This window comes from Scylla paramamosain, chromosome 33 (assembly GCF_035594125.1).
Source record: "Scylla paramamosain isolate STU-SP2022 chromosome 33, ASM3559412v1, whole genome shotgun sequence".
Classification (NCBI taxonomy): Eukaryota; Metazoa; Arthropoda; class Malacostraca; order Decapoda; family Portunidae; genus Scylla; species Scylla paramamosain.
The window spans coordinates 12,709,525-12,722,372 of NC_087183.1; the positions used below are offsets into that span (position 1 = coordinate 12,709,525).

The following is a 12,848-nucleotide window of genomic DNA, read 5'->3' on the forward strand; positions in this document are numbered from 1 at the left end:
TATATATTTCACAAACAGAATCCTAATAAATATTGGTTTATACTCCATTTAAGGACAGTTAGTATAAACCGTGTTAATCTCGTTTGTTTATTATTATTTATTTATTTATCTATTTTTATTAAGTATGAATCATTCTCTCTAAGACTCCATTTTTTCTACATAGATTCCATTCTCATATGTTCCCATTAGTGTTTGTTTCCCTTCATCCTTTGTCTTCCCATCTCTGCACCTTCATTCTCCTACATAACCCCAACTGAACCATTCATGGTTAATTCATGTTTTTTATTTTTATTTATTTATTTTTTTTTATATATACTCTGTATGAACATTCTCTTGAATATATTTAGATTAAAACTATAATTTCTCCCATCCATATGAGAGATAGAGGGGTAGTTACTGCTCTTGAATCTGCCAACTGCATGCCTTCTTGCCCTTCAGTCTCAACACACAAAACTTTCTACTCATTCTCATCCTTGTTACCCATATCTTCACTCTTCCATCTCTCTTACTGGTAAAGTCTGGAACCCTCTCCCTGTGTTTTTCCTTCCTTCCCATTACTTGACCTACTTCAAGAAAGTTTGTACCTTCCATCAATACTCACTGCATATCTAAGCATAATGATGAAAGAAAAGGCTATACAGTTAATGAACTATGAAAATTCATCCTTGCATTGGTGTAAATGGGAAATCAAACATAGAGGTTAAAGCTTAATTTTTTAATGTTGAAACCATTCTAATTAAACAATTTTCAGTAATGATTTTGAGTCCACTGTCCAGATTACACCCAAAATAGCAAAATAAAAAATTTGTGACTATGCACATACTTCATTTTTCCAACCAAGGTCTAAAAAAAATATATTTATTAAACGCACATTATCAAAACCAGTGAAGGACATAAACCTAAAAATGTGATTGATCATCAGGAGAATAAGCCATCTGATGCTCTCAACCTTGCCCTTGTGAGAGTTTTCAAGCTCTCATCTCATCTCCGGAGAACTAGTGGCTTGAGTGAGAGGTCAGAGAGCATTACAACCAGACCTTTCACAATACCTGTGACAAGTCTACTTAGTTGTCCTCCAGGAGACTGGTGAGCTTCCACAGCAGGGAAATCAGAATTTAAATCTGTCCTGAGAATGTGACTGCCGTACTGTATATACAGTGACACTGAAGAAGGGACAGGAAGTGTGGAAGATAAGGCATTGGGATTCTCGACTGACCTCCTTACATGAGTCAAGCGAGATGGCATCCTTCAGGAGTTTGTAGGTCAGCGAGGTGGGCGTTGGGCTGACATGGCACTCATCCTTGTCTCTCCTCTCAGGCTCTTGTCTACATAGACATATAGGGGTGTCATGAAGCTCTTGTGAGGTAATGCAAGTGGCTTGATGCAGCATGTGGTATGAGGCAGACTTAGGGGAGAGTGTGGGATTAAGGTGATGCTGCATGAGCCACAGACATCACTGAGGGGTGAGTAGCAGATCTCGTAGAGTGAAGGATAGTTTATGTAAGACACGCTAGGACAGTTCATGAAAGTATTGTGTTGTATGAATTAAATAATGTTTATAAATGTAGCACCCCTTGCTTCACACAGTCTCACCCACAGAAGTAATTGAAAAGTAAAGAGAAAGGAAGTAAGTGGACACAAGGAAGTCTTTACAATGTTGTTTCATTCATGCTGCTCCACTAAATACAAAGTGAGAGAGCCAAGAATACATGTTATAGTCAGCGGTGATGCTTTGATGAATGTTTCCTTTTATTTTCTAGGCTGCATTCTTATCACTTCCACTTATGTTATGCGCAGTGTAGATTTTCAAGCACTAATGCATCTGCTATTCTTGAGAGTGCACAACAGAGCCACATCACTTGAGTTGATTGGAAACAAAATAATGGGAATAGATCACAACACACATCCTCCTCCTTCTCCTTCTCCTCCTCTTCTTTCTCTTTTGGAGAGTCACCTCTCACTCAATGGTTCCAATACAATATATATATATATATATAATATTTATGATCAACTAACCTAACTATTCACAGATGAAACCCAGATTAGTCTGTCCGTTTCCCTCCACGGGGAGAGCAGCAGGCCACATCTCTTGTTTTCAGAAAAAATACTCCTTTTTCGTGATGGAGAGCGGGTGAGGGTTGGTGTAGAGGAAGCTGCTGCAGTGTGGCGGCGGCTGCTGGAGGCGGTGGTGGTGGGTGGAGGCAGCCCGGCAGCCTCCACCCGTCAGCTTGCTGGAGGTTTGGAGTCTCCTATCTGTCTCCCTCCACCACCCTGCCCCCACCCCACAGTCTCCATGGGGGTCCCTGGGGGGGAGGCTCTTCTGGGGGGTGCTGCTGGAGGGGGAAACCTGCGCCGCGCTGAGTCCTCTGGTGGCCTCCCTGGGGGTGAGGGAGGCTGGCTGGAGGAGGTGCAGGCCTAGGCGGGGGTAACGGTGGTGCGAGGATGGTGATGGTGGGGGTGGTGGCTGCTGGTGGGGGAGGTGGGGGAGGGGGTGCATGTCAGCTGTTTCTGTCTGCAAGGTCAACACAAATAATAACTCTGCAGTGACCACGGTGAACTTGCTCCTTCAAGCTCTACCACAATATAGTCATCTGTTATCACATCAATTCTAAGACATACACAAAATATTCATGTATATGGACATAATATATATATATATATATATATATATATATATATATATATATATATATATATATATATATATATATATATATATATATATATATATATATATATATATATATATATATATATATATACCAATTTCTTGTTGATTGTTTCAAAAGTGTTACTGTACTGTAAGAATTGTGCATAAGTCTCCTTATTTGCCTGGTGTGAGTGCAGTGTGTGTTTCATATTATGTTGTGTGTAGCTATGCATGTTATGTCACATGATGTTGTTGCAGTGTAGCTGTTTGTGCAACAAAACCTAAAAACTAGTTAACTTGCTGGTTTACTACAATAATGTGTATGTGGGTTTATATATATATATATATATATATATATATATATATATATATATATATATATATATATATATATATATATATATATATATATATATATATATATATACTATATCATGTCCAGAAAAATAGTGTAACACAACTTGAACTTTAAAAGTATTTCAAAATTAAGTGAAAAATTAATCACAAAGACAAAAAATCCATAGTTCTGTCAGCAGGAAGTAATATGAGAGTACTGGAAGAAATCCCTGTAGTTTTTGTAATGATAAGATTTTCAAAGCTGACCCCTATGACTAAACACCTTTTTTTTTTTTAATATCTTTCCAGCATGAAGAGCTGGCCTGTCTTCTCTACTTAGGCAAAATACATTCAACAAAGGTCCAGAGTATATTAACAAAACCTCAATATAGCCTGAGGGGCATGCAGCAGGGCTCTAAAGTGCATGGCATGGGAAGACACATTACACAAAATTGCTGATGGCTGCAAACTTGTCAGCTCCTACACAAGCAAGGGGATGAGGATCTTAACAACACACTGACCATCACGTCTCGGGGGCTGCACTCCACGATAGGACTGAGGGCAAGAGAGTGAGGGTGCTGCAAGCTTGATTACTTGGTTGACACATTGGGAGGAGTTTAAAGGCGTAGGTGTGCACACTGTCATTATAGGGTCATCTACTGCACACCACACTCACACAACACCTACACCTGCATACTCCTTTATTTAATGGCTAGATTTTCTCAGTTACAAGCCAACAGGACTTTATCTTAATCTAATCCTAATCTCTGTGCATAATCATATCTTGCTGTTGCTAATCTTTTTTCCATAATCTATAATTAGTATTTCTGAACTGGAAGATAACAACACTAGTCATTTCCTATATCTATCATTTAAACCTCAGTAACTCATTTCATATTCTCTATATATACGTATATATACGTATATATACGTATGGTGTCAGTGGATCTCAGCCTTTCTTTTAAACTGCTTACCTCATCCACATCAGCAGCTCCCAAAGTATTTTACATGACACTATTTTTGCTTTTTACAAACCTGTACCCTTGCCCCTTGTGTTTGCATAAGATCAATGTTTTTTACAATTTATACCTTAGTGCAGTTAAAAAAAACAAAAAAAAAAAAAAAAAAACAAAGTGAAAAGTAAAAAATGGAAAATGATCAAAATGAATTTCCAGTTCCAAAAATATAAAGAATTCATAATATGAAAATGAACATATGACAAATAAAAAAACCTCTAACTATGATATGCAATTTTATAAACTAAACAAATATATGAAGACAAATTATGTATATAATATATTGAATTCCCATAGCACTGAAATGAGAAGCAGCTTACTCCTTCCCTAAGGGGTGCACCTCACAGTCTGGGAACCACTGATCTCAATGAGGATAAAGAATGTTGCAACTTATGAAAGAGTTAAGTGATAAAGGGAATTGGGAATGTTTTAACTTTAAAAAAAATTATGAATGCAATATGTTTGCTGTACCTAAGTAGAAAAACACTTGCAATCCTGCCATCTAATTCTTATCCAACAAGCTGAGAACCATTAATTTCTACCTAAACCTCAATTGCTATGGTTATTTCAACATTTACCAACAACCATTAATGTTTTCACAAGCTTCCAGTTTTTTTTGTTTTTGTTTTTGCATTAACTCGTTTCCCTCTTATATATCCCTGCTATCATTCTTGTATATCATTAGTGTTAAGAGGTAATTTAAGAAGAAAAGTGAAAAAAAGCAGGAGGAAAATCATAATAATAAATGGTAAAGCAAAAAATAAATAAAAGTGTAGACATTTACCTGCTCTGAATACTGAGTTCACCCTATTCAAGTCTCGGTTTATCTGCTGAATTTTTATCTGCCAAAGAACAAAAAGAAACATGGATATGAAAATAAAATTAATGACAGTCCCTGTGCTACCCTTGCTGGACACATGTTCAGTGAAATTAAACACCTGCCCTTGTCTGGTTCTTCAAGGGTACTGTTGAAATTTCAGTCTTTATTTAATTTGAATCTTTTCAAAATAATGAAAATAGTTAATCTTCAAAACAAAATCTTTAGTTCACTAAACATCAAGGCAAATGTAAATATGAATCCAATAACGGAGATCATACAGATGTCCACAGGAATATTCTGTCACAGCTGGTGTCACCAGGGGCCAGCCAGGGTAACAGGGAATGACCAACATAATACAAAACAAGCTGACAGCACATGCATACTGGCTGCCACAGCTACAGCAAAATGCTGCTCAGGGGTACGAAAAAATAACACAAGATTGCCTCCCCTACATCCCAAACCCTGTTCTTGTACATGTCAGAATTGCATTAATTAACTGACAGGTTAGGAGATAAGAGTAATACTGAAGTTTATAATCACACACTTTAGTTTATCAAAACACATCAGAAGATATGTAGGGCATTACTGCTGCAGCAATGAGAAAAAGTGCTGCTCATGGATACAAATCAAAATAACACACAAGACTGTCTATCCAATAACCCAAACCCTGTTCTTGCACATGTCAGAATTATAGAATTAGAATTTGTTTACTGACAGGTTATGAGATAGAAGTAATAATGGAATTCGTAGTTGCACATCTTAGTAAACCAAAACATATCAGAAGATATGTAGGCCATTACTTAGTGAAGCATAAATTTTCATCAAATTCTAAGTGCACTGATGAGACAGGGAAGCAACAACAAGATCAGGATATCAAATCATGTTCAAAAGGCAAGGAGGCTTGATAAAATGGGCGAAACACACTGCATGAACAAAACAGGGCATGCCATCACAGCAGTTTCAAATCACACAGGAGGAGAAAGAGTTATGGAGGAAAAGGAAAAGAAGAATATAGTAACAGCAACACACAACCACACTGCAGCACGATTTCCCAGAGAAAACATGTATGATAAGATCTCAGGTTCTGGCAAGCAAACAGCTGGGAGCAAGCTCAGTCTAGGAAGCTGAAAGGCAATCATGTACATAGTAAATTGGGCAAGTCCTGAGTCATGCAGTCCAAACGTCCACAGGAGCCAAGTCTTGTAACAGTGGAGAGGAAAACGGGAGGTGGAAGGATATAAAAGAGGTATAGGTGAAGAATTAAGGTAAGGTGGGATGTTAAGGTCACGAGTGGGTGAGTGTGCTTTCCTCTAAGGACCACAAAGCTGAGTGCAGTTACAGGACAGTGCACCACAACCACACATAACAACTCATGCGGAGATATAGGATTAAATCACCACGATTACCCTCCAAGCCAAACCTGTTTTTGCGATCATTCCTTTGAGGTAACCTACAAATTCCACATTTTAAATAATTTTATTATGGAAACTTTACTCCAAGACAAAGAGCATGATTGGAATCTCTCCTGTATTACCTAAATTGATAAAAAAGTCCTTATGCTGCACCAGTAATCTGTTTTATCTAAGTAACTTATCTAATTTGTACCTTCATTCAGTATCAACATATTGGGCATTTCTAAGGAATACTTACAGGTAATCAAAACTCACATGCTAGCCTATGATCATGAAGTAAGGTTTTCCTACAATTCATCTAACATACAACTAGAAACCTTCAGTACATGTTTTCCTTTCCTTTCCTTTTCTCTTGAGGGGTTCATGCAACACCTGCTCCCGGGTTTGTTAGTGTGTTACCTGGTGGAGTGGTTGCCTGGCGCTGGCAGGCCGAGGGGGCGCTGGTTGTCCTTCACCAAGGTGCGGCAGGAGGCAAGCCGGGACTCCAGGGCCTGAGGTGCCGGGAGGGTTAGTGTTACAGTGTTAGGAGGCAGTGGTAGTGGTGGTGGTGGTGGTGGTAGTGATGGTGGTGGTGAGTGATGTGGTGGTGGTGAGTGGTGAGTGAGGGGTTGGTGGTGGTAAGTGATGTGGTGGTAGTTGTGGTGGTGTCTATATTTACACTCACACACGTACACCCACGCACCACCACAGTGTTTTATTTTGTTATTTTATGTTTTTTTTCTTTAACTATAATCACATGAAACAGGATAAATCTGCTGCCTTTTCAAGTAAATTAGAACAAGTGGAAATGAAACATTTCCTAATCTGTTATCCACACCAGTTAGTTGTCATTAATGGATCAAGACAACTTATTTAAAATATAAAACTGCATCAACTTTCATATTTCTTTAATTTCATAATTTGTCTCCCTTTAACCAGGGAAAGATAATGTTAAATGTTAAACATTCCATCATTACTTAATCACTAACCAATAATGAGTAACCTCAGTACTGGGATTAACATCATGTAAAAATAAGGATATGAGTGGGACTGGTACTAAAAAAAGATTAGTTCAAGTTGATAAAACCAAATCAGAATTATTTACAAAAGCAAGGCAGTGTGTTAAGAGGACCCTATGGGGTTAGGTAATGGAGAGTGTTAGTGGCAGGTGAGTGTGCAAGAGGTAGACCAGTCCTTGTCTCTCAGTAAGTCTCTGGTCATGATGACACTGTATATGATGGGAATGTCTTCAGGGAGTAGGTGGCATGGGGACACTGCTGTTGGATTAGCTGAGTTCTAAGTGTGTGTGTGTGTGTGTGTGTGTGTGTGTGTGTGTGTGTGCATATTTATTTATGAAGTAGCAAGTGTTGTTTTTGTCCACTTTGTGGCAGTTTGTCAAGCTGCACAGCCTCTACCTGCCTCCCTGCACAAGCATAAGTCTCTAATTTCCCTCTGGACCATTTCATTCTAAGTTTTCCCAACTGTCTCTAAAAACTCAGCCAACTACAATCAGACCTCTAACTCATTTAATCCAATCATTCACCACCTTCCTCTCAACATGTCCAAAACCATTTCTTCTATCACTAACCCATCACACTCAACTTCCATCCTCTCTTGTTCATTACCCATGATCTATGGTCTGTTGTTCAGCGATGCACAACACACACAACTAACCACCTCATCTACGTCTGCAGACATTGTCCTCAGGATTAATAGTAGATTGATCATTCTTTGTGTTCACCACAGTTATCACTTGAGCCAGATGAGTTTATAATCAACAGAATAATTAATTAAGTGCAGCACCTATGATTAAAAACAGAATAATGTTATACTACAATAGTATGGCGATCAAATAAGGCACAAAACTTTAGTGTATCAGTAAGCATATACATACCGTACTGTACTACACTATACGAACATAAGCATCACCACAGAAGGCAGAAATATAGTTTGAGTCATGTGACTGCAACACACAGAAGCACTAAACCAGCACCACCACCGCCAGCACCACAACATACATAGAGGCTCTACCTAATAGCACCTGGAGTCTGGGAATGGGCAGAGACAGTCTTAGTCACCTAGAAAGTTGAGTTCAGCCAAGGGGCCACAACACATCTGCCTGAAAGACTAAGTGAAGCATCTTGTCACAGAAGACCAAAAGAAATAGATAATAATACTATATAAAAAGGCCCACCAAGTCACCTGCTCAATTATACCACAGTGGATGTGCAGAGAAAAGTTCACTGGGGACTTGGTGAAAGTCATTTACCATTTATGCTAACTCATATGCCTACTAGCTGCCACTACTGGGGCTCCTAATAAAATATGTGTATGGACTTGTAAGCCAAACAATCTACACAGTACTGCAGAGCTTGAACTGTCTGCTTGACAAATGTCCTTCTGGGGCTGAGATAATGCTATCACATTATTTCTTGGTGCTTAGCTCACATTAGATGAGCACAGGCAATTCATAACCTGATATGTGTATGTGCAGACATGTGCAGCTTTGAATATTTCACCTAATATACTTTCCTATGGAATGATGGGACATTAAACAAAGTCAATGGATGTCAGATTTATAAGTCTTCCTTTAGCAGCCAGTACAGAAGAATCACAAGTGTCAAGGTGACTCAAGACCTGCAGAAACTGAAAACAAGAATATTATACCCATTCCTGACCAGTTCTTGATGCTCTGTGACAGACCAAGGCCAAGGAAAGACAAAGCAAACTAGATCCCAGATGATTCTGAAATAACATATGTACATACATATACATTTCCTTAAACTGATGTATGACTATTACTTAGATCATGAAGATACTGTGGAATAATGTACTGTGAATCTCACATCCTCATACATCAGTTTAAAAAAAAACAAAAACAAAAGGTGTTTGTCCAAAACAACAAATAAATGTAACACTCAATGACTTTAACTTAATCTTGCAAGAACACCTGTCATGTGAAATTTTTATCTAAGAAAAATCTATACTATCTATTGAATTTGCTTCATACTTATTTTAGATAATCATGCTTATCTTGATAGAGTAACCATAAAATACATAAATAAATAAATTCAATGTCATTCAACAAGAGAGCTGCTACACCCACAAAATTTAATATACAAGCACAGTTATTCTTTAAATAACAAGCCCCAAATACATGACAACTAGATAGCATCAGCACCAGCAGCAGGGAGACATCTACTGTAGACGGGTCTGCTCGCCAGATGCACCCTACTACCCCTGCCAACTACAACTGGCCAAGAATCAAGCAGCAGACTTAATAGAAGCAGGAAAAAATGAAATAAACAGGAGGAAAGCATTTGGAAAATTGCTGAAAATAAAACTGATAGCACTTGAGGGGAATGTTCAGCAGATAAAGGGACACCAGGCTTCTTGCACAGCCATGAGTCTTCAGCTCTGGGATTGGAGATTACAAAATAATGAAACAGGGAAATAAATACCTAAGATGTTCAACAAAATAATATTTGCTGCAAACTGAGAGGTAGTTTTCTCTTGATTTTTTTTTAATCCCTCCTCCTTTCTAACCATTACATTAATAAAGTGTCCTTGACTACACTATCAAGGACAAGAATTTAAATCCTGTGCTATCCTTCAGTGATAAGAACAAAGCTTGAAACCAGCATACAGCAAAAAATGACCTGCAGACAGCCTAAGGACAGCACAGGAATAATGCCTGAACCTCTAATGCTCACTGAGGAAGTCAAAGGAAAGGACTTACCCCGACTTTTCTTAGGAGGTCCCCCACAATGTTAAGTGCGGATATTCTTGCTGAGGGAGTCATGGGTACACTGCCATTACTCATGTTATTGCTGTTATTGTTGTTGTTGTGCAAGGTCGAGGCTGGAATGGAGGAAGACGTGTGAGAAAAGGAAGTGCAATTTTGTGGTGGGTGTGGCTTCTCGCAATGCTTCCGCCCACTGTGAGTAATTTGGGTGGTACTGGGAAGACAGCAAATTGGGTTGGTAATTTATGCTGTATTTTAATGGTTCTTTTGAGAGCTACAGCAATAAAATATTGCCAGATTTTAAGCTTAGAAATACAACCTAATTTCTTAAGATTAATATGTGATCACAATACAGTGACTCAAGGTTGCAAATACATATACGAGTAGAGCTGAAGTAATTATTTATATGGCACTAATATATTGTGCTAAGTTGTAAAACTCAGTGTAATAGAACCACAGTCTGAATTTTACAAAAGCAGTGATTTTATTTGTAACTTTATATTCTTTTGTATTTTGTATCTCACTATACATTTATTTTATTTTACTTATTTATTTATTCTTTTAACAAACTTTCAACTATAATTCTATGGGCTACTTTCAGCTGCTACTATGCCCCTATCACCCACTGTCACCAGTAAAGGCCCCTAAGCTTTATCTGTGGTATTGACTAATCATCACTCCCATTCCCCCTTTCAAAAAATGTCTGATATGCTGACCAGAGAATGTGACTATTTATGTCTTATCAGATGCACTGAACAATGGAGGGAGATTGTGGCAATGGAAGGAATGGGACACTAAAAACAGGGAAGGCCTCACATATGACAACAGGGGTGGCAGGGACTGTATCTGTCAGCTGGGTACCATTGGAAACCAGCTTATTGGAGTCCATGCCTGCTCCTCCTGCTGGGGATGCAGGGAGTGCCACATCAAGCTTAGGGGGAGTTTTGATGTGCAGCTTCTGGGGTGAGGTGGACTGGTGGTTGTGATGGTTCATGAGGGCCTTGTCATTGTCAGGCTCAGAGCAGTCCTTGATGCTGAGTTCCTGACGTAGGTCTGAGGGAGAGGAAGTGACGGGCATTAAGTGGCTTCCTGCTGGGGAAGGAACAGCAGGTGATACCAAGAATTTATTGTTACTACTGCTGCAGCTACAGTCAAATCTTTATTTATGAAAATTTTTGGAAGTAAAAATTAGTTTCTTCTTTCATCAATACAGAATTTGCATTTATGAATAAGAGTCTAATGAATTTTTAAAATACTGAACAAATGCATAAAATAAGAAATAACATTAAATTAAAAGTTACAGGTATAACATTACAGAAATAACATTAAATTAAAAGTTACAGGTCCTAAATTATAAGTTTATAACCTAAAAATTTTCTATTATTTATGAACACTTTTTGGAAATGTAACCAATTTCTAAATAAAGATCCACCTGCATACAGCACAAGCAGGTAAATCAATACTAGCAATATACTTTGTAGCAGGAAGCTGGTGCATAAGTGATCCCAAGAAACTCCAAGCACTCCTTGATACCTTACAGTGAACCCCAACACACACACACACACACACACACACACACACACACACACACACACACACCATGACCCCATCAAAAGAAAGCCACCATGGTGTAACAGTAAGTAAAATCCTGTAATGATATACCAGCAAGATTAGACATGAAAACCAAAAATAATAAAATTTTCTCTGAAGCCACATAAAAAACACTTAATTTGCTGTTGCAACCACACAACACACACACACACACACACACACACACACTAACCTCTGGCCTCGTCCTTCAGCCTCTGCACTGTCACCTTGAGGTCCTCCTTCTCATCCAGCTCAGACTCCAGGAAGGCATTGCGCTCGATGGCCAGGTTCAGTCTGGCCTCAAAGTCTTCTAAGGATGTCACTGTAGCTCTGAGAACAAATTGGGAAAGAAGGGAGGTTAGTTGAGGCTGGTCTAAGAAAAGGGAGGTTAGTCAAGGCTGAAATCAAACTGAAAACCATAACTAAAGTACTATTGGGGAAACTCTAAGCTGATATAAGAAATTCATAGAAAAAGAGAGAGAAAACTGTTGCACTATTTTGAGCATAAAAAGTGTCAATTCTCTTGTAAAAAAAAAAAAAAAACTATAAACAACTATAAACGTCTTTTAATCATATTTTTTTATCATTTGACTTACAAAAAATGTATATACTAGTAATACGCAAGTTTTTTTTTTCTTTCAAAATGCAACTCTTTCAGTGATTCTAAAAGGAAAGGGAAAAGGGAAATTCATCTTAGACCTAAAATATGTTTAACGTTCTTCCTTACAACTATAAAGGGCTCTTCAATCACACCTTTCACATGACTTTAAAAAATACACATACTTTGCCTTTCTTTGCAGTCAGTGAATGGCAGGAAAAGACAGGAAGGAAATTAAGGCTTTTCTAGGGCTTTAATCCAGCCAGGGACCTTTCGTATCATTCCAAAAATAGCCCATTCCCTTCTTCCGAGGTTCTTTCATCACAATACACCCTCCTGTAATCCTAAAATAATGCACTCTATTCACTGTTGCAACACTGAAATGAAGGAAAAGTAAGAGAAGAAAAGACGTGCTGATAAATCTTGCTTGGTGGACTTTGAATCTTTCTTATAATGGATCCCTTTGTTTATTAATCTTGTGTTCCCTCTTATGATACAATATACTTTCAGTTCATGGGTGTAGATCACAGTGAACCCTTTGAAAATGCTCTAAATATGTCTCCCTATGGATCTTATAACAGTGCTCTCTCTCTCTCTCTCTCTCTCTCTCTCTCTCTCTCTCTTTTGGTAATACTTCTCCCCTCTCCTTCAAAGATTATTAGATTCTCTTCTTTACCTCTCCAATCTTTTATCCTCTCATCC

The 12,848-nt window shown here is 38.2% G+C and overlaps 1 protein-coding gene across 18 annotated transcripts in view; it reads right to left on the bottom strand.

Annotated features, from left to right (window-relative positions):
• Positions 1 to 700: 700 nt before the first annotated feature.
• Positions 701 to 12,848, bottom strand: part of LOC135089718 (nuclear distribution protein nudE-like 1) — a 56,754-nt gene continuing 44,606 nt past the window's right edge. The window contains exons 4-10 of one of the 18 annotated variants that reach the window (XR_010261607.1): positions 11,742 to 11,878; positions 10,820 to 11,011; positions 9,953 to 10,074; positions 8,245 to 8,340; positions 6,634 to 6,725; positions 4,787 to 4,844; positions 701 to 2,512 (exon numbers count right to left, since the gene is read on the bottom strand). Coding sequence is in view for 12 of the 18 variants with exons in the window: in XM_063985680.1 (XP_063841750.1) it covers positions 2,250 to 2,467; positions 4,787 to 4,844; positions 9,953 to 10,074; positions 10,775 to 11,011; positions 11,742 to 11,878 (772 nt within the window). In the remaining 6 variants the exon portion in view is untranslated. Of the gene's footprint in view, positions 2,513 to 4,786; positions 4,845 to 6,627; positions 6,726 to 8,244; positions 8,341 to 9,952; positions 10,075 to 10,774; positions 11,012 to 11,741; positions 11,879 to 12,848 lie in introns of those variants that run through there. The other 17 variants (XR_010261604.1, XR_010261602.1, XR_010261606.1 and 14 more) reach the window with 17 other exon arrangements.